We start from the raw sequence: 25,813 nt of genomic DNA on the forward strand, positions 1-25,813 counted from the left end.
CCAGCACAGAGTTCAATATATGACCATTTAGGCAAACAGGAGGGAGCTCAATTTCCTCTAAGTGGCCTCTTATAAATGTGGGACTTTAGGAAAGACATTTAATCTTTATGAGCCTCCATTCTCATCTATAAAATTAGGGTAGCATGACTAAGCTTATTGTGAGAATAAAGAAAATCAACTACAAAGCACCTAGCATCCAGCAGATGCTCAATAAATAGTTCCCCCTGAGGAGCACTGGATCAACCCAAAGTGTAAAGGGGGAGAAAAATAAAATATGAATTGAAACACACAAAATATAAGGTAGAGGAAAAAATATGAATAGGGATTATAATGAATATAATGGGCTAAATTCACCTATTAAATGATAGTCTTAGATGAGGTTAAAAAATAGGCTGTTTACAAGAGACATACCTGAAAAGATAGAATTCTCTCACTTTACGTGTTCTTTCAACCCAAGGCTGTGCCTGCAGCCTTTATCAGTCCACACTGCAGACAACCCTTTGTTTTCATCAGCACACAACCATTACTTCTTATTCATGCCATATATTATTGGCTGTGGATTATCTATTTAATAAAGGCTCAAAATTTTTTAGGCACCAAAATTTTTATTTACCCTCCTTCCCACTCTCTTTGAACATTATAAACAATTAAACATTATAAACCAAACTAATCTTTTTGATCCAGGGTTGTGATAAGAACCATCATATTACAAAGAGGTGGCCAGATCTATGTCTGCTTTTATGATTCTCTGGCCCTTCTCAACCTCAGGCTGTCACTTCTCTTGTCCTTTCTGGCTGTCCCTTAACAGTCTATTCTAACCTCTGTAAAATAGAAACTGAAAGTACTAACCTCATTGTTCTGTGAAACCTCTTCAAAAGAATGCCCAGCACTAAGCCAGGCTCTCTGGGGCATTCAAACTCTCAGAAGTTCCTCCCTTCCTTTTGATATCATTCATTCTCATCTGTCATGGGCTGAGGGACCAGTGAACCAGTAACTAAGAACATGGGTAGAAAGTTCATAGGCCAAGTGAGGGCCTAGATGGTAAAGTGTATGGGCTTTGTGACCACCACTGCTGACTTCCAAACTAAGTAAGGACTGACTGAGTGAGCAGTTCCAAAACCCCTGAGCTCAGGGTTCCTTGTGGGTTTCTCCTATGTACTTCTATTATGACCAGGGCTTGAGAAGGGGCTTCTCCATTCCCTCTGCCACACCTAGAACAGTATGAAGGATGCAGCAAAGGCCAAAGACTAAGTGACCAGCACTGGGGAGTCAGTGGGGGACATTAACAAACCTATCTCAAAGTTGGTGCCATTTGCTCTTGGGGAAGAGAGGTGGGACCCCAGCAAGGCCAGCAGTTATAAGGCAAACAATAAGCCTGGTTCTCAGTAGCGGTAATGATCGGGCTTGAAGGGGCCATCACGGGACAAGCCCAGGTACTGGGCCTGCTTCTCAGTCAGCTTGGTCAGCTTCACATTCAGCTTACCCAGGTGAGCTTCAGCCACTGCTTCATCCAGCTGGAGAGAAACACAGGAAGACCCAGAATCAATGCCATGCTCTGGGACCCCTTACCTGCATCCAGCTACCAATACAGACAATTATTCTGTTGGAGTATCTGTCATGTGTTACATCTTACCTCATCCTATCCTCATAGTCAGCTTCAGTGGATGTGTTGTTTTTGGCTGCCTAGCTTCCCTTTTTCAAGAGGGAACCATACCCACCCCCCAAAGTAGCCCCAATGAAACCATCAGCTATATTCCTTCCTCACTCTCCACCAATCCACGCAACTAGCCAAAAGCTTCTCTGGAATTTAACTAAGGATAGAATATATTTTCTATGACAGGTAGAGACAGGGACTCTTCAATTCCTAAAAGGGAGGGAATCTTTTTTTTTTTTAAGATTTTATTTATTTGAGAGAGAGAGAGAGAGAGAGAGCACAAGCACTGGGGAGAGGGAGAAGCAGGCTCCTTACTGAGCAGGTAGCCTGATATGGGGCTCAATCCCAGGACCCTAGGATCATGACCTGAGCTGAAGGCACACACTTAACTGACTGAGCCACCCAGGTGCTGTCAGGGAGGGAATCTTTTTTTTTTTTTAATTTATTTTTTTTAAGTTTTTTATTTATTTATGATAGTCACAGAGAGAGAGAGGCAGAGACATAGGCAGAGGGAGAAGCAGGCTCCATGCACCGGGAGCCCGATGTGGGATTCGATCCCGGGTCTCCAGGATCGCGCCCTGGGCCAAAGGCAGGCGCCAAACCACTGCGCCACCCAGGGATCAGGGAGGGAATCTTAAACAGGGAAGGTATCCGTCTCAGCTCATAAGTGGCAAGTCTATTTGATAAGTGAAATGAATGTAAAGAAAATAGCCAAGACATAGAAAGATGAATCTTTAGGTCCACTGTCTGACTCTTAGAGTTCTATGTTATATAGCCAAGAGTTCCTTTTTAGATTATAATGGTTGTGATAGTTTTAAAATATATCCTTAAAAGTCTGTCCAAAATTCTTTTTTTTTTTTTTTTTAAGATTTTACTTATTTATTTGACAGAGAGATAGAGAGAGCCAGAGAGCACAGCAGGGGGAATGGCAGAGGGAGAAGGAAAAGCAGGCTCCTCGCTGAGCAGGGAGCCCTATGTGGGGCTCAGTCCCAGGACCCTGGGATCATGACCTGAGCTGAAGGCACACACTTAACTCACTGGGCCACCCAGGTCCCCTTGTCCATAGATTCTTAACACCCTTTCCTTTAAGAGGGAGAGCCTATTCCTTATCTTTGAGTAACTCCCTCTAATGAATAGAATAAAGCAAAAATGATGTTGTGGGACTTGGAGACTAGGTCCTAAAAGGCACTTGCAGCTTCCTCCTTTGCTCTACTCTGGATCACTCATTCTAGGGGAAGGCCAGCTGCCATCTCATCTGGACACTTAAGCAATCCTATGGAGACGGACCCATGTGGTGAGGAATTGAGACCTGCCAACAGCCAACACTGACATGAAGTGAATCTTCCAGCCAGTCAAGCCTTCAGATGACAACAGCCACTCTCTGGGAGTCATTCCCTGCTTTTGGGCCTCCATTTCCTCCTCTGTTAGATGGAATGTTTCTGCCTATGGAGGACCCCTAAGAGGATAGAGATAAACCTACCTTTTTGGGCAGGAAGTGAACCCCAACAGAGTACTTGTCTGGGTGGGTCCACAATTCTATCTGTGCCAGCACTTGATTGGTGAATGAGTTGCTCATCACAAAGCTGGGATGGCCCATAGCACAGCCCAGGTTGACCAGCCGGCCCTCAGCCAACAGGATGATACGGCGCCCATTTTTCAGCCGGTAGCGGTCAACCTGCAATTGAGCAGAGCAATAATGAGGGTTGGCAGGGCACTGTTCCTGCCTCATCCTACCCTCTTGTCCAGCAGGACTTCCTCCCTCCAATAGTGTCTGTGAAGGGCCTAGACCATCTTAGAACAACCTCCAGCATTGCGCCTGGCACTCAAAATTAGTAGGAGCCAATATTTATTTAGCAGCTCTGAGCTACAAACCTCATGGGTCTGCTGTGAGAATTTAATGAGTGGACATGTGTCAAGCACTTGACACATGGTTTGGCAGATAGATACTAAGTACTCATAAGTATTAGCTAATATTATTATTGCCATGTGCCCTGGGCTAAGAGCATACACAATTATATATATACATATAATTATCACATTTGATTCTAATAACAACCCTATGATGTATGTACTACTATTATCCTCATTTCACACATAGAGAAACTGAAGTCTAAAGGGTTAAGTTGCTGCAATTTGAGCCTGGAGGACATTTTGAGGACAAATCCCATATTCTCAATCATCATGCTTAGTAAAAATTGAATGGAGTGGTACTCAACCTAAGCTGCACAGCAGAATCATCTTGAGAGCTTTAAAAAAAAAAAAAAAAAATGGAGATGTCCTGATGTCATTCTAAGATTTTGATTTAAGAGGCCTTAAAACCAGGCCTTCCTCCCTCCCATCTCACTGCCCAGGTTGCCAGAGTCTGCTCATCTACCCTCCTTGGTGATCAGTCCACAAACATGTCCCCCGCTGTCTTCCATCTGCCCACGCTGCTGGGCCTACTCACCTGGGGCTTGATGTTCACTTTCTCTACAGCATTTTCATTCAGCCATTTGACGTCAATCTCCACGTCAAAGTGTCCGATGTTACACACAATGGCATCATCTTTCATCTGTTCAAAGTGCCTGTTGGGGAGCGCCAACCCATGGAAAACTGTTAGGGACAAAGAGCGACCCAAGCCTAACCCCTTCCTTGTTCCCTGCAACCCCCAACCTAGCACCTACCGGCCAAGGATGATGTCAACACAGCCTGTGGTGGTGACAAATATATTGCCTTCCTGACAGGCCTCATCCATAGTGGTCACCTCATAGCCTGTGCAGAGATGGTGTCCACAGGTCATCCAGGGTGGCCCTGCCCCTCCTCTGGCCCCAGTGGCTGACAGACAACCCTCGCCCTATCATACCCTCCATGGCAGCCTGCAGTGCATTGATGGGGTCGATCTCCGTGATGATGACGCGGGCCCCAAAACCCCGCAGGGCCTGGGCACAACCTTTGCCCACATCGCCATAGCCTGCTACCACTGCCACCTTGCCTGCAATCATCACATCCGTAGCCCGCTTGATGCCATCTATAAGAGACTCCCGGCAGCCATACAGGTTGTCAAACTTGCTCTGAAAGAAGAGGGGCAAAAGGGTGATGGGGGCAGGCAAGGCCCTGGGGCCTCAGAAACTACTCTCAGCATCTTGGCCTAATCAGCTCCTGTGACTTCTCCCTACCAGCTAATGTGCTCATATGCCCCTTGCTCTGAATCAGCCCAAGACCTTCTCCCTAGCCTTTCTATGCCAGTCTAGAAGGCTTCCTAAGGATTAACTGCTAAGAGAGATTGCCTAAAACCTGCTTCATTTTAAAGCTCTTGGTGCCCAGCTCTAAAACTCACCATAGAGTTCTTTTCCTCTTTAATCTACTTATTACCCTCAATCGCTTATTACCCCTTACCCACCCCCACCACCACCCCTCAAATGAGGGCTTCAAGTCTCTAGCCTACAGCCTTCCCAGGGGCCCTTCTTCAGAGGCCTACTCCTGAGCACTGGGAATGAACAGCTGAACATGGCACTGCCCCAAGACTCACTTTGGTGACAGAGTCGTTCACATTGATGGCAGGCACCTTCAGCTTCCCGTTGGCCATCATCTTGTATAGATTATGAACCCCTGTTGTGGTCTCTTCAGAAATGCCTCGGATGCCTGGACAAGAGAGAAGGGGATGAGCCTAAGGGGCTGCCCAAGGGGAAAAAGGCAGTGCCTCTGGCATGAGACCCCAAGAGCCTCAGAGAGCCCACACCTCAACTCATCCAAATTCCTTATCTTTGCCCCTGAAAGCTGCTCCTCTTTCTGGGTTCCATCTCTGTGACTGATACCAGTCACCTGATCCTCCAGGCCAGCATGCAAGAGGAGTCACCACCATCACCAGGCCTAAGCACTCCAGCTTAGGCTGGAGCTGGTGCTCTCTCACCAGCAATCTCAAGCTCTTCATGCCTGCTGCCACTGCCCTAGTGGCAGTGCCCAGCACGACCCATCTTCTACACAGGAGCCAGCAGCCATTTTTAATGTGTATATATTTTCAGAGAAATCTTTTTTTAGACTTTATTTATTCATGAGAGACACAGAGAGAGAGTCAGAGACATAGGTTCCCTTGAGGAGCCTGATGCAGGACTTGATCCCAGGACCGCGGGATCACGACCTGAACCAAAGACAGATGCTCAACCACTGAGCCACGCAGGTGCCCCCAGAGAAATCTTTTTAATATCATCCAATTATTTCTCTTTGCTCTCAGGATCAAGCCAAAATCTCTCTAGCCTGTTAAGTCCTCACACATCTGCCCTTCATTAGGGCTCCAGCCACACCCTGCAATTCTCCCCAGTGAAAAAAGCTGACAAACTGGCTTCCTTTCAGTTTCCTGAATAGTCCATCTTTTCCTGCCTCAGGGCCTTTGTACTCAGTACTCCCTCTACATTCCTCCCCACCCAGATTTAACAAAGCTAATCCCAGCCCTGGCCTTATGCTTGCCCTCAAACCAGACCTTAGCCAGGCCTCCCCACCACAACCTCAGCCCCACATCATCAGAAATCTGGAGTCCAGGCCCCAACATGTCTGTGGGAAACTGCCATCCTCCCATCTTCCACAGAATCTGCTGCTCGAGGCAGTGGAATCTTGCCAGGCTGCTGCTTTCACATGGGCAAGCAGGCCCCATCTAGAACACCTTGCCCACACACCTACCCCACTTACCTACCTGATAGGAGCTGTGGGTACTTGGTGTGGATGAGATTGGTAAGGTCACCTCCGTCATCCAGAATCATGTTGAGGGGTCCGTCCTTAAAGTACAGTGTCTGCTCAATGCACCACAGGTACTCCTCATCCGTTTCACCCTTCCAGGCATACACTGGAGGTGGAGTGGGACAGCACATCAGAGCCTGGCCCTCCCCACTGGTGCCTGCTCCAGGGAACCACCTGAGCACAGCCAATACAATCTCCTACCAAATTCCCATCCCTAGAAGATTCAGGCAGTGAAAAGAACAGAACTTGGAACCAGATCTGAGTACAAATCCTGGTTCTACATTCACCAGCTGTGTGACTTTGAGCAAATCACTTCCCCTCTGTGAGCCTCAGTTTCTTCATCTCTAATATACAGATTAAGGCCAAGTACGGCCCCCCAGATATAGGTATCTGGAAATAATTATTTCCTTCCCTACTCCCTTCTGTCTGGGCCCCAAAGACTAGGACATCAACCTAAGGACCAGGGCTCCCACCCATGATGCCTACTGCTGGGATGAAGGTGCTACAGGATCAGTGAGCCACACTCAGGTGGACCAGCAGCCAAAGTCCAAGATTAATTTTGCACTGAAGGACTTGAGGGCCCAGCAGTCTCTGTGGTGGGTTGTCCCAGACTGTCTGACCAAAAAATTATTCTGACTGTCTCATGCTCCATCTCGTTTTTTTCTATCTCTGAGGCAGGCAATACCATCATCATCATTTACAGATGCCCAGAGAGGGGCTAAGATGTGCCCTGTCACTCAGCATGGGCATTCCAGAACAGCCACCAGAATCCAGGACTCCTGACTGCCAGCCCAGACTGGGACACTGACGCCGGGGGGGGGCGCTTCCATGAATCTCCTGTGAGCAAATGTAACTGACCAAGCAGGCCCAGCAGCTGCCTCCTCCCCCAAACTATAGCAGACAGTGGTCTTGTAAACAAGGCCTTTCCCAGAAAAGGGTCATGGAGTCAAATAAGGCTGAGGAGTGGGGGACCTGTCTGAGCCCTTCCAAGCCCCCCCCAACCCATTCCCTCCACCTATGGCTGGTTAGAAGGAATGTCCTATTTATTTTATTTTTTTAAGATTTTATTTATTTATTCATGAGAGACACAGAGAGAGAGAAGGAGAGACACAGAGGAGAAGCAGGCTCCATTCAGGAAGCCTGACGTGGGACTCGATCCCGGGACTCCAGGATCACACCCTGGGCCAGAGGCAGGTGCCAAACCACTGAGCCACCCAGGGATCCCCAGGAATGTCCTATTTAATCACCATCAGAGCTAACCACTCTCCTCCTCAAGTCCCAGCAGACGGTGCCTGTTTCTTCAGCAGCTTGTGATAAAGTCTCAGCCCCCCAGACTATCAGACCCTAGGGCAATGAACCTCTGAGGCTCTTTTTCTGCCCATATCTCTCCCTGATTCTTTTTGGAAATGACCTACATTCTTCCTTTAAGGAACTTCCTCTCCTCCACATCATATGGCTCCCAATCATAAGATCCCACCCTTCCTGGTTACAGGACTTGAGATGGGCCAGTAAGTGCATTCCACAGGATTTTAGACGACAGTGGAACAAAACAAGTCTTTCCTTCAATCATTAGACTAGAATTCTGCAACCATGACTCCTCTCCCCTGCCATGGGAAAACTTGTCACAGTAGGAGTCAGTGAAGAAAACAAGGAGAAGCAGAGTTCCATCATGTATTCCCATATCCCTCAGCAGCAAACAGGACTCACCTGGAATGCCAGCCTTGGCAATGGCAGCAGCTGCATGGTCCTGGGTAGAGAAGATGTTGCAGCTGGACCACTGCACCTGGAACAAAAAACAAGACAGGGCTACCAGTCATAAACAGCTCAGAAGCACTGGGGTCACTGGAAAGGGATAAAGCAAAGCCCTGGATCGAGAGGGAAGAGGCCCCGCAGGCTCTTCAACCATAGGCTGCGGACAACTGATGAGTAGATAAGAGCCAGAGCATTAACAAAACCCAATTTAGGTTTTAAAACATCACCTGGTACTAAACATGATGTGGAGGTTAAAGGGCTCCACAAGGAAGCAAGGAGACAAGAAGCTGCTGTAAGAGTTCAAAGAAATGCAATGGTGGCAGTGGAGGTGATGATGGGTATATTCTGCAGGTTGAGATGATAGAACTTGCTGTAGGATTAGCTGTCGGGGTGAGGGAGGAAAAGGAGTCAGGGATGACCCCAGGTTCTTGAGCTGAGAAGGCTGGAAGGTTGATGTTTCCATTTACTTACAGGAGGAAGACTGCAGGAAGAGGAAGGGAACAGGAAATCATGAATTTGAACATGTTGAGGTTGAGCTGTCTATTAGATATCTACGTGGAGTTGACTGACACATCAGCTGCTGGATACATAAGTCTGGAGTTGCAGGGAGAAGTCCAGGCTAATACACATATTTGGGAGTTATACAGACAGTATTTAAAGCCATAAAATCAGACCACTGAGTGTGAATGTTGAAATAAGCATCCAAGGACTGAGCATTGGTGGGATTGTTGGTTGGTATTGGCTGCTCTTCTCTGCCCTGTCTTGGGAAACCATCTTACTCCAAAGTTCCCAGAGAGGTTAGAAGAGCTGCCAGCCATTGGTACTTATAACCTAAGCCGAAACAATGAAAGTACACCATCCTTCTGGCACCATGATTGGTCCATAGCAGGCACATGAACCTGGGAGGGCCAGTGAGAGCCAGTCCTTGGATGATCCAGTGGGACATCAGCGTTGAGGTTTTCCCACCCCGAGCTCCTCAGTCAGAAGGGTGTGAGCTGAAGGAACTCAGGAACTATTGTCCCAGTCAGGTCGAAAATACGCATAAGAATAGTCACCACAAAGGGTGTGGACACTGTCGACAAGCTTGGAGCCCCTGCTGGGCCAAAGGGGCACCACATTGGACTTCCCTGCCCCCACCCCCCACAGAAAATACTGAAGGCCTCACCTCAGCACCCAGGGCTACGAGGGTCTCAATGAGGACAGCTGTCTCCACGGTCATGTGTAGGCAGCCAGCGATGCGGGCACCCTTCAGTGGCTTGGAGGCCGAGTACATCTCCCTCATGCGCATCAGGCCTGGCATCTCATTCTCTGCTATGTCCAAGGCCTTGCGTCCCCAGGAGGCCAGGCTGATGTCAGCTGCAGGGCCAAGATGGATGAGATTGCGTGAGCTGTCTCCTCCCACCAACCGCAAAGCACCACCATTCTCACTCATTCAACAAGGATTTACAGAGCCAGGGCAGTCAAAAAAGACAGACATCGTCCCTGCCTAACCACAGCTTACAGCCTTGTGGGAGAACACGTGTAATCAAAGAATCAACAGGAATGTGAAAATTACAACACAGGTAAATGCCCCTTGAAAATAGCTATCAGCTTATACGTAAGTCCTACTACCCCCCCTTCCCCCCCCCCTTTAAGATTTTATTTATTTATTCATGAGAGACACAGAGAGAGAGAGAAAGGGGTAGAGACACAGGTAGAGGGAGAAGCAGGCCCCATGCAGGGAGCCCGATGTGGGACTCCAGGATCACACCCTAAGCTGAAGGCAGATGCTTAAATACTAAGTCACCCAGGCGCACCCACTATTGGAAATAGACCCACTACCCTCCCACTACCCTTTCTGATCACCTAGGTTGGTCACCTACCAACCTCATTTCTTAAAGATTTTGGCTTCTGGCGCTCCATCTTCCAAGTCATCATTCTTGGTGACTCCATCACTCATAAATAATATCAAACACGTTGAACTCAACACAGTTGCTTGATCTCCTTCACCACATGAATATGCTGCTTCCCCCTACTCATGTTCCTTTCCACTCAGAGTAAACTCACCTGTATAACGAACACTCTTGGCCTCTCTCTGCCTTAGAGGAAGCCAGAGTGGCTTGTCTGATTGGTGAATTTGGGAGGAATAAAGGGCATGCTCAGTTCAGCTCTCCCTTTGCAAGCAAGCAGCCAGCCAGCCTGCAGGAAGCAAGTTCTTCCACAGAGACCTGCCTTGCTCACCTTGCCTGTACCTGGAGGAACTGCCCAATTTGGCAGTTTGTTAGCAGGATCACTGGACTTCAACACTCATCTCTACCCTCTGGCTTTGATACTATCAATAATGAGTTATGTTTTGGCTTCTACCACCCCAAATGTCTCAAATTTGCCCACATTCTCAGACAGGAAAGAAGAATACTATAATGAGCTCTCTCGCCATCTCATAGTCTTCTAATAATCTCACCCTTTCTGTCTCCCAGCCCACACCAGCCCCATTCCCCAGGTCAGTGGTTGCAAACTTCCACAGTAAGAGTCATCAGGCATACTTGTAAAACTCTCCTAAAAAAAAAGATTCAATAGGTCTAGGATGAGGGCTGGGACTCCTGGTGATTTTAATCTCTCGGGAAATTTAGAACCTGCCAATCATCCAAAGATGTGGTGGGTGAGAGGGAAAGGATTGTAGAGAATTTAATGGTAACAATAAAACTAAGTCAGTCTGCTTCCTACTGTACATCTAAACAATTTCAGAGAAAAAATGAGGGAGGAACTATTGCCACAATGCCTCACCACACATCCCATTGCTATCACCCTCCTACCTCACCCCCACCCATCCACCTCTTTGGAAATCTTGATTTCAAGCAACCAACTCTAGCCATGTCCCATCTTTCTAATCCTCTCCCTCTGGAGCCCCAACTCCAGTAAGGGCAAGGATGGTGAGGTCAGAACCTCTAATGCATTAATCCTACCAATTTCCAGTCTCTCACCACACCACCTTCCTATTCTCAACTTCTTCCACAGTTTAAGATTCCACTGTTCCCTCTGAAAACCTCTTGGCAAAACTCCCACCCTAGTTAAACCCAATCCTCCACTGCACCCAAGCCAGTGAGCCCAGCAGGAGGAAAACCACAACCATATCAAGACCAGAAATCTCATGGGACACCAAGCAATCTTTGTACATTTTCTTAGTAAATTTATTCTCCTTAGGTTGGGGTGCCTGGATAGCTCCAGTTATGTGTCCAACTCTTGATTTCAGTCATGATCTCAGGTTGTGAGATAGAGCCCCACATCGGGCTACATGCTGAGCATGGAGCCTGCTTGACTCTCTCTCCCTCTGTCCCCCACCTCACACTCTCTTGCATACGCTCTCTCAGAAAAAAAAAAAAAAAAAATTTACTCTTTTGCTGCTCTGTCCAAACCTCTAACGCCTCTCCTCACCAACTAATGACAATTCACTGAGAAGAATTCAGAACTACGCCACATTTCCTCTGTGCAATCCACTATCCTCCTCCTCTGTAGCTATAGACCAAGCATTTTTGTTACAAGAGAACAGCTCTACTAGGTGGGGCTTGATCCCATGTCCTCTCAACTTTTTTTGGAACTTCACTACTCTGAAACTGTTCTCAAGGTCTCCCAAGATTGGCCTCATCCTACATCTAAAGGTCAATTATCTATCTTCATGTTTCTCCTTGAAGTACTGCTCCCACTAGTTATATCCTCCTTCTGAAACACTTTCTTTTCTTGGCTTCTATGCCTGTTCTTCTGTGGTTTTCTTTCTACCTTCCTGGCTCCTCTTCCTTCAACTGACTCTTATGTTTGGAAACCTTCAGGGTTTCCATCATCTTGCCTCTTACCAGATGAGCTCATCCAGTTCAGCTTGAAATACCTTCCCTACAGCAATTATTCCTATGTTATTTCCAGCCCAAACTTCTCCCCTGAATTTAGGACTCATAAAATCCATCTTATCTACTCAGCATCTCTACTTGGATGCCCAACTGGATCTACTATGTGTCATGTTTGAGCCCTTGGGACTCCTCCTCCCTCCTAAACTTTTACTTCCCCTATCTTCCCTTTTTAGGAAATGAAACCATTTGACCAGCTACTTCAGCCAAAATCTTAAGATTTCTTTATTCTTTTCCCCTTTCACCAACCCTCCCCCTTCCAGCACAAATAGGCTCTCAATCCTGACCAGCTGATCTCTCCACCGTATGATAAGCCCCCACTGATGAGACCTTGACTTAAGCTTTCTGAGCTTCAGTTTCATAGGGACAACTGTCTACTCCAGCTACTTGATAAGCTACTATTTCCACAGAAACTTTACAAGTACTCCGTACTAGTGCCTCAGCTTCTTCCTCTGTATAATGGGATAAAGTCCAATTCCAAAGATTATTTTGTAAACACATGCAAATCACCAAATACGATGCAAACACTCCATAAATACCGATGCCTTTCTCTAGGTTTAATGGTGTCTTGAATTTAAAAACTACTAGCAGGGCAGCCCTGGTGGCTCAGTGGTTTAGCACCTGCCTTTGGCCCAGGGCATGATCCTGGAGACCCGGGATCAAGTCCTAGGTCGGGCTCCCTGCACGGAGCCTGCCTCTGTGTGTGTGTGTGTTTCGAATGAATAAATAAAATAAAAACTACTAGCAGCCCGAAGAGATTTGTGCTAAGAGTTCAATGAGTTTGCTCCAACTGTGTCCACTTATACACAGTGGTGAAAATGTGTGCTTAGAGGCCTTCAAGGCCTACATTCTTATCCTGCTCCAACATCTCCCAGCTGTAAGATCTTGAGCAAACTACCTTTACTCCTGTGTCTCTGCATACTCATCATAAAATTAGAAATAGCCCCTTCCCCAAAAAACCGTGAGAATAAAGTGAATTAGTGTAGAATAAAGCTCAGAAGAGGTGCCCATCCCATTGTATACGCCCAATAAATATGAACTGTCCCGACGCCTGGGTGGCTCGGCGGTTGAGCGCCTGCCTTCGGCTCAGGGTGTGATCCTGGAGTCCCGGGATCGAGTCCCACATCGGGCTCCCTGCATGGAGCCTGCTTCTCCCTCTGCCTGTGTCTCTGCCTCTCTCTCTCCTCTCTGTGTATTCTCATGAATAAATAAAATCTTTAAAAAAAGATTAACTGTCATTTTATCAACTTCAATCCATAGGACAGCAGGGATTTTTCTAAGCACTCCAAGTTTTCTCGGAGAGTCTCTGCACGACTGTCCCTGTTGGCCAGGACAGTGACCCCAGAGATTGAGTAACGAGCCCCAAGTCCCTGTGAGTGGACTAGCGCCGGCCTCAGGCTCGCTCTTCAGGCCTCTCCTCCTCACATGCCTTAGCGGCTCCAGCGCCCTCGCCTTCCCTACAGGAGGCCCAGACAGGATTGGGCACTTGTCTGGGTCCACCCAGCTGGCCAAGGGGCCAGTCCAGGCCCAGACCGCAGCATCTTGACCTCCCGGCCCTGCAGGTGCTAACTGTCCCAGGCCGCGGCCAGGTGCACGCTCTCCGCCCACCCCAGCCTCCTCCGTGCGCGACACGCCGCCGGTTAGCTGCTCCGCAGCCCACGCCGTTGCACTGGGCCTCGCACGGCACGCCGGGACTTGTAGTCCACCACCGCCTAAGACGACCGGCTCGCTGCGACGTGAGAACTCCAACCCCCAAACTGCCTCGCGCGGCCAAGATCGCGCCGAGCTAAAGATTCAAGGGGACCAGGAGCGCACCGCGAGGGCCCTGCGGCCGCCTCCCAGACAAGCCCCGGCGCGAGCTGAGCCGACCTGACTAGGTCCACTTCTGGAACTCACCGACTTTGTAGGGCAGTTTGTCCGACATGCTGGCAGCGCTTCCGCACAGAGTGATGGACACCGAAGGGAGCCGGCCTCAGGGGTAGGACCTGACACTGGAAGGGCGGCGCTGGGCAGAGATCTGCACCAGGCGCCGGCGCCTTTAAGTATCTTCCTCTGTCTTGCATATTCATGAGCCCCGTTGGAGCTGAGTGGTCGGGGGCGGGGCCCAACGCCAGGGGGCGGGAGGCTGGAGCCGGAACGGACTTTGATCCCCGCTGGGGGGAAAAAACAATTTTGTCCACACTGGTTCTGGAAGGGAGCTCTGGGAGAGGCCTGAGAGCAAACCTGAGGCCCTCTTTCTTTCATTCGTTCAGCCAGGAAATCCAAAGTCAAAACTGAGTGGAACTGCTATTCTAACCAGTTCACTTCCCTGAGCCGCAATTTTCTCATTAATAAAATGGGCTAAATGATAACTTACCAAACGGATTATACATAAAGTTGCAATGTCAGGTACCTAGCACATCCCAGATACTACACACTCCCCTGCAGGTAACCACTATCCTGAGTTTAGGTAAAGTCTCATGCATGTTACTACTTTTACTACATATGTCTACATCGTTAAACTTTTTTTTTTTCGTTAAACGTTTTATAGAATTCTTCCTATATTTAAGACCTTTATATAAATAGTACCATACTAAAATAAATAAGTAAATAAATAAATAAATAAATAAATAGTACCACTGTACTTAGCCTTCTGAAACTTGCTTTCTTCTGTCAATAAACATTTCTATGAATCGTGTGTAGTTTTAATGTATTTATTTTTGCTTTTACTGCCGGATAGTATTTTATGTGTACATTCCATGTAATTTATCTGTTCTATTGGCTGATGTGCAGGTTATATACAGTCTGTCGCTATTGCATACATGCAGCAATGGGCATTTCTGTACTTGCCTCTTAGTGCACATGTGCAAGTGTCTCTAGGGCAGAAATGTGCCCAGAGGAGGCGTTTCTAGGCTGACATATTTGTAACTTGATTAGATACTGCCAAATTGCTTTCCAAAGTAGTTTTACCATTTACCCTTCCATCAGCAGTATCTGAGAGGGCCTGTTTTTCCTTATCTCTGTGACCACTTGTCTAACAGATTTTTGTTGACCTGTTGGGTGTAAAAAATATATCTCCTTGTGGGTTTTATTTTAAGACTTTATTTATTTGAGACAGAGGAAAAGAGAGAGCATGAGTGGGCTGAGGAACAGAGGGAGAAGCAGGCTCCATGATGAGCAGGGAGGCCAAGGTGGGGCTTGATCCCAAGAGCCCAGGATCATGACCTGAGCCAAAGCAGGTGGTTAACCAACTAAGCCAGCCAAGCGCCCTCTTCGTGTGGCTTCAACTGGCCACCTAAAGACCCTTTAACATCTCTCAAGGAAGGCGCCCCACCCCCACCCCAACTGCATTCCCCCACTCTCCCTACAAGCCCACTCCCCCACCCCCCGCTGCTGTCCATTTTCTTCCTTCTCTTCTCAAACTTTTCAGAGTTGTTCTGTTCTGGATCTGCACTTCCTCACCTCCCACTCAGTTCTCAGCTGTGTGGCCTCTACCCCCAGATCTTGGCTGAAATTTCTACAGCCAAGGTCATCAGGGAACCTGGCCTGAATCCAACAGATGTGCCTCAGCCTGCATTCCCACCTCCCTGCAACATAAATATGCCTTTGGCTTTCTCTTTCCTGCCTCTCCTATCAGTATTTATTCCTGTTCACTCAGTTTCTTCTCTGACCTTAGCAACTTCGCCTTTCTCTAGTGCCTTTAACGGTTGATGTTCCTTTTTCCTCTTTCTCTGCTCCTCCTTCCTCTGCCATTTCACCACTTCTGTTGTGACCATTTCTGTCAAGTTGATCCATGTGTCCATGGATTAAAACACTGCCTTATGCCAGAAGCCACCTGTTTCTCTTCTCAATCACATGCCCCTTCTCCCCACCATGGGAGTTATTGCTACAGTGAATTTTCTTTTTTTTTAAGATTTTATTTATTTATTCATGAGAGACAGAGAGGCAGAAACACAGGCAGAGGGAGAAGCAGGCTCTACATGGGAGAGTCCGACATGGAACTCGATGCTGATCCCGGGTCTCCAGAATCATGCCCTGCGCCAAAGGCGGTGCTAAACCGCTCAGCCACCCCGGCTGCCCCTACAGTGAATTTTGTCTTAATCATTCCTTTGCTTTTCTTTTTTTTTTTTTTTTTCTTTGCTTTTCTTAATGGGTTTTACTACCTATATTACTATCTCTAAACAGCAAATTGTTTAGTTTTGACTGGTTTTTGCCTTTGCATAAATGCAGTCATACTGTATATATTCTTCTGCAACTTGCTTTTCTCTCGACATTGTTTTTGAGTCATTCTTGTAGATGATGTTGCTATGGTTCCTTTATTTTCTGTATAATCCATTGTATATATATACCACAATTTACAATTTTTTTAGACTTTATTTGACAGAGAGAGAACACAACTAGGCAGAGTGGCAGGCAGAGAGAGAGGGAGAAGCAGACTCCCCACTGAGCAGGGAGCCCAATGTTGGGCTCAATCCCATGGATCATGACCTGAGCCAAAGGCAGACACTTAACTGACTGCGCCACCCAAGCGCCTCTAATTCATGATATTGTTGATAGGCTTTGAGTTGTTGCAGTTTTTTCTACTACAAATAATACTGCTCGAACATTCTTCACTTATGCTCAGGTGCAGCTTAGCTAGGTAATATGAAACAGTTTCCCAAAATGGTCGCATCAGTCTATATTCCTACCAACTTTGGATAAAAATTCTTGTTCTACCCCCCTTGCCAGCACATCCTGTTATCAATTTTTATTTTCTGCCAACCTGGTAAGTATGAGATGATCTCTCATTGTGGTTGTAGTTTGGATTTCTGTGACTACTAATGAGGTTGCACACCTATTCACATGTACTCATATGAATCCTGTCTGGTCCCTTCTCTGTAAAAGTTCCACTCATGTCTTTCCCACTTAAAAATAAGTGGTTTGTTTTTCATTTTAAATTAATAGGAATGCTTTGCATGTTCTGAATACTAGTCCTTTACTAACCATATGTGTTGCAGATATCTTCTCCAGGTTTGTGGTTTGTCTTCTCAACCTGTTTAAGTGGAAATTCTTAGTTTTAATGTAGTCAAATTTATCTTTTCCTTTAGAGTTAGTGGGAGTTTTTGTCTTGTTTTAAGAAGTCTATATATCCCAAGGTCATAAAGAATTTCTTCTGGATTGTTTTCCCAAAGTTTTATGATTCAGTTATGTATGTGGTTGGTATGAGATAGGAATTCTCTTTCACTTTTTTCCCACATGAGGGGGATCCCTGGGTGGCTCAGCGGTTTGGTGCCTGCCTTTGGCCCAGGGCGCAATCCTGGAGTCCTAGGATCGTGTCCCATGTCAGGCTCCCGGCATGGAGCCTGCTTCTCCCTCTGCCTGTGTCTCTGCCTTTCTCTCTCTCTCCGTCTATCATAAGTAAATAAATAAATCTTAAAAAAAAAAAAAAAAAACTTTTTTCCCACATGGGTAAGCAGTTGTCCCAGTGCATCTGTCTTTGGCGCAAGGCGTGATCCCGGGGTCTCACAAGGAGCATTGGGCTCTTTGTGAGGAGCCTGCTTCTCCCTCTGCCTATGTCTCTGCTTCTCTCTCTGTCTCTCATGAATAAGTAAATAAAATCTTAAAAAAAAAAAAAAGAATAGTGCATCCTTCCCCCAAGGATGTATAGTGTCATCTTCATCATAGATTAAGTGTCCATAAATACATGGTTATTTCTGCACTCTCTATTTTGATGCATTGAACTATGCCAACTCTACCCTGTTTATTTTTTTTTTCTCTACCCTGTTTAAATGACTAAAGCTTTATAGTAAATCTTTTTTATTAAGCTGGCTCCTTGCCCAATGTGGGGCTTGACCTCATGACCCTAAGATCAAGGGTTGCATGGACTACCAACTAAGCCAGCCAGAAGCCCCTAAAACTTCATAGTAAATCTTGATATCTGGTAGAGGAAGTCCCCCACCACCGTGTTCTTATTCAAGAGTATATAATTTGTAAACAGTGATATACACAGAACTTAAGTATTATACAAATGAATCTTGACAAATACATACATCCATGTAATCTATCCCCCAGCAAAATAAAAGAGTATGTATGAGGTTATTTTTTTTTAAGTTCACATGGAAAAAATAAAAATAAAAAAAATAATAATAAAGTTCACATGGGGGATGCCTGGATGGCTCAGTGGTTGAGCGTCTGCCTTCAGCTCAGGGCATGATCCCAGAGTCCCAGGATCAAGTCCACATCAGGCTCCCTGCATGGATCCTGCTTCTCCTCCCTCTACCTATGTCTCTGCCTCTCTCTCTGTGTATCTTGTGAATAAATAAATAAAATATTTAAAAAAAAATAAATTTCATATGGAGTGGATGTATCACACAGGGTTTTGGGTTTTTTTTTTTTTTTTTTTTTTTTTTTAAAGATTTTATTTTTTTAATTTTTATTTATTTATAATAGTCACACAGAGAGAGAGGCAGAGACACAGGCAGAGGGAGAAGCAGGCTCCATGCAGGGAGCCCGACGTGGGATTCGATCCTGGGCCTTCAGGATCACACCCTGGGCCAAAGGCAGGCGCCAAACCGCTGCGCCACCCAGGGATCCCTGGGTTTTTTTTCCCCATCTTTTCATTATTAGGACTGCCATGAGTTACTTATTAATGCTGAATTCCCTATATATTTTGGATCATTCCCTTGAGGGAAAAAAATCCTAGAATTTAGAGTAAAGTAACTAGATCAAAGGACGTAAGCATTTTAAAGGCTCCTCCTGATTTTATTGCCATATTTTCTGAAAATCATCTGTAGTGTCTGAGTTCATGTTACTGCATGTTTACCAGCATGCATATTATCCTTGTTTTTGTTGTGGGGTTTTTTGTGTGTTTTTCTTTGTTTTGTTTTTTGCTGATGTAGTAGGTGAAAATGATACATTGTTGAAATGTACATTTCTTTACTATTGGAGCAAAAGGTTCCTGGACAAACCTAGCAAGAACATCCCACTGATGGGCAGCCTGGGTGGCTCAGTGGTTTAGCACCGCCTTCAGCCCAGGGCATGATCCTGGAGACCAGGGATCAAGTCCCACTTTGGCCCTGTTGCATGGGGCCTGTTTCTCCCTCTACCTGTGTCTCTGTTGCTCTCTGTGTCTCTCATGAATAAGTAAATAAAATCTTAAAAAAAAAAATTCCACTGAAAGTTTACCACAGTCTATTGATTCTGTGCCATATACTGTGAGATACTTTATTTTCCAGTTTGTTTCTTCAAAATTGATTGCCATTCCCCTTTTACTGTCATACTTCTCTGGTGGAGATAACTTCCACCTGGCCCATTGCCTGTCAAGTCTCAAACTACCTTGTCGACACTCCTGCTGTGAACTTTGGGGAGGCACATCACCTTTCTTTTTTTCTTTTTTTTTTTTAAGATTTTATTTATTCATTCATGAGAGAAGAGAGACAGAGACAGGGAAAGAGAGAAGCAGGCTCCATGCAGGGAGCCCAATGTGGGACTCAATCCCAGGACTCTACTCCAGGATCACACTCTGGGCCAAAGGCAGGCGCTCAACCACTGAGCCACCCAGGAATCCCCGCACATCACCTTTCTGAGCCTTGTTTTCCTCTCCTGTAAAATGGGAATAAGAATAATATCACCTTGGGATCCGTGGGTGGCGCAGCAGTTTGGCGCCTGCCTTTGGCCCAGGGCACGATCCTGGAGACCCGGGATCGAATCCCACGTCGGGCTCCCAGTGCATGGAGCCTGCTTCTCCCTCTGCCTATGTCTCTGTCTCTCTCTCTCTCTCTGTGACTATCATAAATAAATTTAAAAAAAAATTTTTTTAAAGAATAATATCACCTTAGAGGGTTAGTGCTAATCGAAAAGCACTTTACAAAAAAAAAAAAAAAAAAAGAAAAGAACTTTACCTTCACATGGATACAGCACTTTACAGGTTACAAAGCACTTTTGAGTCCATTTTCTCATTTTGGAAAATTAATAACTTTTCCTATTAAACAGATACATTATGTGAAATGTAAAAAATATAGAAAAATATAAAAAAGAAACAAACTAATTCAGAGAGATGACTATTCAGAGATTATGACTATTACCATTGTGATAAATTTCTTCCTAGTCTCTTTTCATTACATATATCTAAGATCATATTGTATAAACTATCTTATTTTTTTATACCTAAAATTATCACATGAGCTAGCTTCATAATGCTCTCATTTATGCCTGGTTGTATTAAAAGGCCTTTGTAAATAATAGCTCATTTAATCATAATAATAATATTTTTTTTAAAGATTTTATTTATTTATTCATGAGAGACACAGAGAGAGGCAGAGACACAGGCAGAGACACAGGCAGAGGGAGAAGCAGGCTCCATGCAGGGAGCCCGATGTGGGACTTGATCCTGGGTCTCCAGAATCACACCCTGGGCTGAAGGTGGCGCCAAACCGCTGAACCATCCAGGCTGCCCATAATAATAATATTAAGTAGGTTTTCCTTATATAACAAATGAAGAAACTGGCACAGAGAGGTTAAGTAACTTTGCCATAGTCACACAGTTAATATGTAAAGAAACTGGAATTTCAAGCCAGGTGGTCATACTCCAGAATTTGTTCTTAACTCCTATATTATGCAGTATCTCTTATTACAGAAATTCCAGCCTATGGGTGTATCACAATTTATGTATCGGAGGCGTCTATTGTTTCAGTTTCCCTGTTACAAGTAAGACATTAATGTGTCCCACCTTTGATATGTTATGGCTTCAGATAAATACACAGAAATAGAATAGCTTGCTTAAGGAATATCAATATTTGTCAACATCCTTTAAAAAAACATTTATTTATTTATTTATTTATTTATTTATTTATTTATTTGAGAGAGAGAGAGAGAGAGAGGGAGAATGTGAGAGTGAAGGGAAGAGGGAGAGAGAGAATCTCAAGCTGACTCCCCACTGAGTGCAGAGCCCAGACCCATTTCATGATACTGAGATCATGACCTGAGCTGAAACCAAGAGTCAGTGGCTTGACTCACTGAGCCACCCAGGCACCCCAATATTTGCCAAAGTCTTGATCCAACTTGTCAAATTACCCTCCAGAAATTTGATTCCTGTTCTTGATATTCTCCAAAATTGGGATACAATTATAATATTTCAAATATTTTCTAATTTACTGGGTGAAAAAACTTGGCCATACATTCTCCAACCATAAGCTTTATCCTTTTTTTTTTTAAGATTTTATTTTTTTTATTCATGAGAGACACACAGAAGCAGAGACACAGGCAGAGGGAGAAGCAGGCTCCCTGCGGGGAGTCCGATGTGGGACTTCATCCCAGGACCCCGGGATCATGACCTGTGCCAAAGACAGATGCTCAACCACTGAGCCACCCAGGTATCCCACATTATCCTTTTTTAAATAAACTTTTTATTTTGAGGTAATTGAATATTCACATGCAGTTGTAAGAAATAATACAGAGAGATCCCATGGTCCTTTTACCCTGTTTCCCCCAGTGGTGATATCGTGCAAAACTATGCAGAATATCAGAACGAGGATATTGATGTTGATACAGTCAAGATACAGAACATTTCCATTACCGCAAGAATCCCTCATGTTGACCTTTTATAGCCACACCCACTTCTCTCCTTCTATTCCCCTGTCACTAATCAATAGTCCATTTCTATAATTTTGTCATTTCAAGAATGCTATATAAATGGAACCCTACACTATATCACCTATTTGGATGGCTTTTCCCACTCAGCATAATTCTTTGGAAATTCATCCAGTTTGGTCCATTTATCAAAAGTTCATTCCCAAAAAAAAAAAAAAAAAAAAAAATTTCATTCCTTTTTATTGCTGAGTAGTATTCCTTGCTGTGGATGCACTAATTGGTTTAACTAGTCGTCCATTGAAAGACATCTGGGTTGTTTCCAGTTTTTGACTGGAATGAATGAATGAATGAATAAATAAATACAGTTGCTATGAATATCCATGTACAGGTTGTTATGTGAATGTAAGTTTTAATTTTTCAAGGATGAATGCTCAGAAATAGAATTGCTGGGGACCACCTGGCTGGCTCAGTCAGTAGAGCATAAAACTCTTCATTTTAGGATTGTAAGTTCAAGCCCCACATTGGGTATGGGGAATACTTAAAATCTCTTTTTTAAAAAGTGAAATTGCTGGGCTGTGTGGTAATTGCATGTTTAGTTTTATAAGAATAAACTGCCAAACTATTCTCCAGAGGGGCTGTACAGTTGTGCTATGTGCCCACCGGCAAAATAGGAGTCATCCAGTTTCTCTGTATCCTTGTGAGCATTTGGTGTTGTCACTATTTTTTATTTTAACCACTCTGATAGGTGTATAATAATATTTCATTGGGTTTTCTAAAAAATATTTATTTATTCATGAGAGACACAGAGAGAGAGGCAGAGACACAGGCAGAGGGAGAAGCAGGCTTCCTATGGGGAGCCCAAAGCGGGACTCATTCCCAGGATCCCGGGATCATGACCTGAGCCAAAGGCAAATGCTCAACCACTGAACCACCCAGGTGCCCCTCATTGTGGTTTTAACTTGTATTTCCCTAGCAGCAAATGATGTTGAACATTTTCTCATATGTATATTTGCCATTTGTATATCCTCCTGGTGAAATATATCTTTCTCGTTTTTGCCTATTTTCTAACTGGATTATTTGGGAGAGGAATACTGGAGTTATTTGGTGGTGGTGTAGTTATTGTTTAGTTTTGAGAGTTTTTCGTATATTCTAGACAGTAGCCCTGTGTCATATATATGGTTTACAAATATATTATTTTAGTCTGTAGTTTGTCTTTTTATCCTCTTAACAGGGTCTTTCACAAAGCAAAAGTTTTCAATTTTGATGCAGTCCAGTTTATCAGTGTTTCCTTTTATGGATCATGCTTCTTGGTGTTAGGTCTAAGAACTCTGTGTAAGCCCTAGAGCTCAAAGATTCTCTCCCATGATGTTTTCTAAAACATTTGTAGTTTTAGGTTTTACATTTAAGTCCATGATCTATTCGAGTTAATTTTGGTAGATGGTGTGCAGTTTGTTTTTGTTTTTGGTTTGGTTTGGTTTTTGGGTGTCTTTTTTTGCTCCTGAGTGTGCAATGGACATTCCAGTTGTTTCAGCACCATTGGTTAAGCAGGCTATGTTTCCTCAGCTGAACTGGTTTTGCACCTTTATCAAAAATCAGCTGGGCACATTTATTTCCATCTATTTCTGAGTTCCCTTTCTTCTTTTTCTTTTTTAAAAATATTTTATTTAAAGGGATCCCTGGGTGGCGCAGCGGTTTGGCACCTGCCTTTGGCCCAGGGCGCGATCCTGGAGACCCAGGATCGAATCCCACATCAGGCTCCCGGTGCATGGAGCCTGCTTCTCCCTCTGCCTATGTCTCTGCCTCTCTCTCTCTCTCTCTCTCTCTGTGACTATCATAAATAAATTTTAAAAAAAAATTAAAAATATTTTATTTAGGGACGACTGGGTGGCTCAGCGGCTGAGCATCTCCTTCAACCCAGGGTGTGATCCTGGGGACCCAGGATCGAGTCCCACATCGGGCTCCCTGCATGGAGCCTGCTTCTCTCTCTGCCTGTATCTCTGACTCTCTCTCTCTCTCTCTCTCTCTCTCTCTGTGTGTGTGTGTGTGTGTGTGTCTCATGAATAAATAAATAAAATCTTTAAAAATATTTTTTTAATTTAAGTTCAATTTGCCCTGAATTCCCTCTTCTATTCCACTGATCCATGTGCCTGTCCCTCTGCCAGTACTACAGCCTTGATTTCTGTAGCTATACAATTAGTTTTGAGATCAGGTAAATTAATTTATCCGAGTTTGAAAAACTATTTTAGTTATTCTAGTTACTTTGTCTTTCCACATAAACTTTATTTTTTTTTAAAGATTTTATTTATTTATTCATGAGAGACACACAGAGAGAGAGAGAGAGAGAGAGAGAGAGGCAGAGGGAGAAGCAGGCTCCGTGCAGGGAGCCCAACTTGGGACTCGATCCCGGGTCTCCAGGATCAGGCCCTGGGCTGAAGGCGGCGCTAAACCACTGAGCCACCTGGGCTGCCCTCCACATAAACTTTAGAATGATCCTGTCTACATCTAAAAAATTATTGCGGGCATGCTGGTAGGAATTGCATTAAACTGTATGTGGATTTTCTTTTAAAGATTTTATTTATAAAAATTAAAAAATTTAAAAAAATAAATAATTAAATAAAAAAATTTAAAAATTAAAAAAATTAAAAAATAAAAATAAAGATTTTATTTATTGGGGCACCTGGGTGGCTCAGCGGTTGAACATCTGCCTTTGGCTCAGGACCTGATCCCAGCATCCTGGGATCGAGTCCCGCATCGGGATCCCTGCATGGAGCCTGCTTCTTCCTCTGCTTGTGTCTCTGCCTCTCTCTGTGTGTGTATCTCATGAATAAATAAATAAAATCTTTATTTAAAAAAAAAAGGAATATGTTTATCTATTGATATTGAACGTTCGATCTTCAAGATAAAATGTTAAGTGAAGGGATCCCTGGGTGGCGCAGCGGTTTGGCGCCTGCCTTTGGCCCAGGGCGTGATCCTGGAGACCCGGGATCGAATCCCACATCGGGCTCCCGGTGCATGGAGCCTGCTTCTCCCTCAGCCTATGTCTCTGCCTCTCTCTCTCTCTCTCTGTGACTATCATAAATAAATAAAAATTAAAAAAAAAATGTTAAGTGAAGAAGAAAGAAAGCACCCGTGCACAACAGTGTGTCTGGTATGTCATTATGTGTTTAAAAGGGAAAAGATGGGGGATCCCTGGGTGGCGCAGCGGTTTAGCGCCTGCCTTTGGCCCAGGGCGCGATCCTGGAGACCCGGGATCGAATCCCACGTCGGGCTCCCAGTGCATGGAGCCTGCTTCTCCCTCTGCCTGTGTCTCTGCCTCTCTCTCTCTCTCTGTGACAATCATAAATAAATTTAAAAAAAAAAAAAAAAAAGGGAAAAGATGGGGCACCTGGGTGACTCAGTGGTTGAGCATCTGCCTTTGGCTCAAGTCATGATCCCGGAGTCCAGGGATCAAGTCCTACATCCAGCTCTCCACAGGGAGCCTGCTTCTCCCTCTGCCTGTGTCTCTGCCTCTCTCTGTGTGTCTCTCATCAATAAATAAATATATTTAAAAATTTTTTTTCAAAAAAAGAGGGATGCCTGGGTGGCTCAGCAGTTGGGTGCCTGCCTTCGGTCCAGGGTGTGATCCTGGAGTCTCGGGATCGAGTCCCGCATTGGGATCCCTGCATGGAGCCTGCTTCTCCCTCTGCCCGTGTCTCTGCCTCTCTCTCTCTCTCTCTCTCTGTGTCTCTTGTGAATAAGTAAATAAAATCTTAAAAAAAAAATCAGGCTGAATACACAAGCAATGAACAGCGCTTCCTGGAGGGTCCCCCATTCATGCTCAGTGCCACAGTGGACAAAAAATTGTCAGACTGGCCTTTTCCCAGCCCAGACACCAACCTAGGGCTCCGGGGAGGCTGTGGGGCAACCTAAGTAATAAGCAGAGACAGGCTGGGCCCTGTAGCCTGCCACACTGTCTGCCCTTTGAACCTGCCCTTTGGGTGTTTGCTTTTGCAGACACTTAAGCCTCCAGCCTGGACAGTGGAGAGGGGTGGAGAGGGAAGGAGCCCTCCCATTGGCCAAAGGGCCCTCTGGATTGCCCAAGTCCCGGGGACCAGCACATAGACTCAGAATTCATTGGGAGGCTGCCAGATGGGGGATTGGGATCCAGATCCTGAGGATCCTGACTATGGGGGTGAGGTGGACTCATGCAGTTCTAGGGAGACCTTTCCCACTGTTCCACCCTATCAGGGTGTCTCCCCACCTCCTCAAGTCCTTCCATGACCCTCCTTCCAGGCCC

At 45.2% G+C, this 25,813-nt stretch overlaps 2 protein-coding genes across 5 annotated transcripts in view; one reads left to right on the forward strand and one right to left on the reverse strand.

The window, feature by feature from the left end:
• LOC144298224 (uncharacterized) overlaps positions 1–25,813 on the forward strand; it is a 250,004-nt gene that overhangs the window by 119,503 nt on the left and 104,688 nt on the right. The gene's annotated exons all lie outside the window — the stretch shown is intronic.
• AHCY (adenosylhomocysteinase) lies at positions 586–14,047 on the reverse strand. 4 transcript variants are annotated; one of them, XM_077872788.1, is made up of 10 exons: positions 13,888–14,047; positions 9,282–9,472; positions 8,072–8,147; positions 6,321–6,470; positions 5,163–5,275; positions 4,497–4,704; positions 4,318–4,405; positions 4,101–4,218; positions 3,135–3,329; positions 586–1,514 (listed from the first exon to the last, which is right to left on the reverse strand). In XM_077872788.1, the coding sequence occupies exons 1-10, from the start codon at positions 13,913–13,915 to the stop codon at positions 1,383–1,385; spliced, it is 1,299 nt and encodes a 432-aa protein (XP_077728914.1). In that variant the 5' UTR covers positions 13,916–14,047; the 3' UTR covers positions 586–1,382. The 4 variants fall into 4 exon arrangements, with proteins under 4 accessions (XP_077728914.1, XP_077728916.1, XP_077728915.1 ...); XM_077872790.1 differs by lacking the exon at positions 13,888–14,047 and adding an exon at positions 13,600–13,721; XM_077872789.1 differs by lacking the exon at positions 13,888–14,047 and adding an exon at positions 13,421–13,557.

The sequence above is a fragment of the Canis aureus genome, chromosome 26 (assembly GCF_053574225.1).
Source record: "Canis aureus isolate CA01 chromosome 26, VMU_Caureus_v.1.0, whole genome shotgun sequence".
NCBI classification, from domain to species: Eukaryota; Metazoa; Chordata; class Mammalia; order Carnivora; family Canidae; genus Canis; species Canis aureus.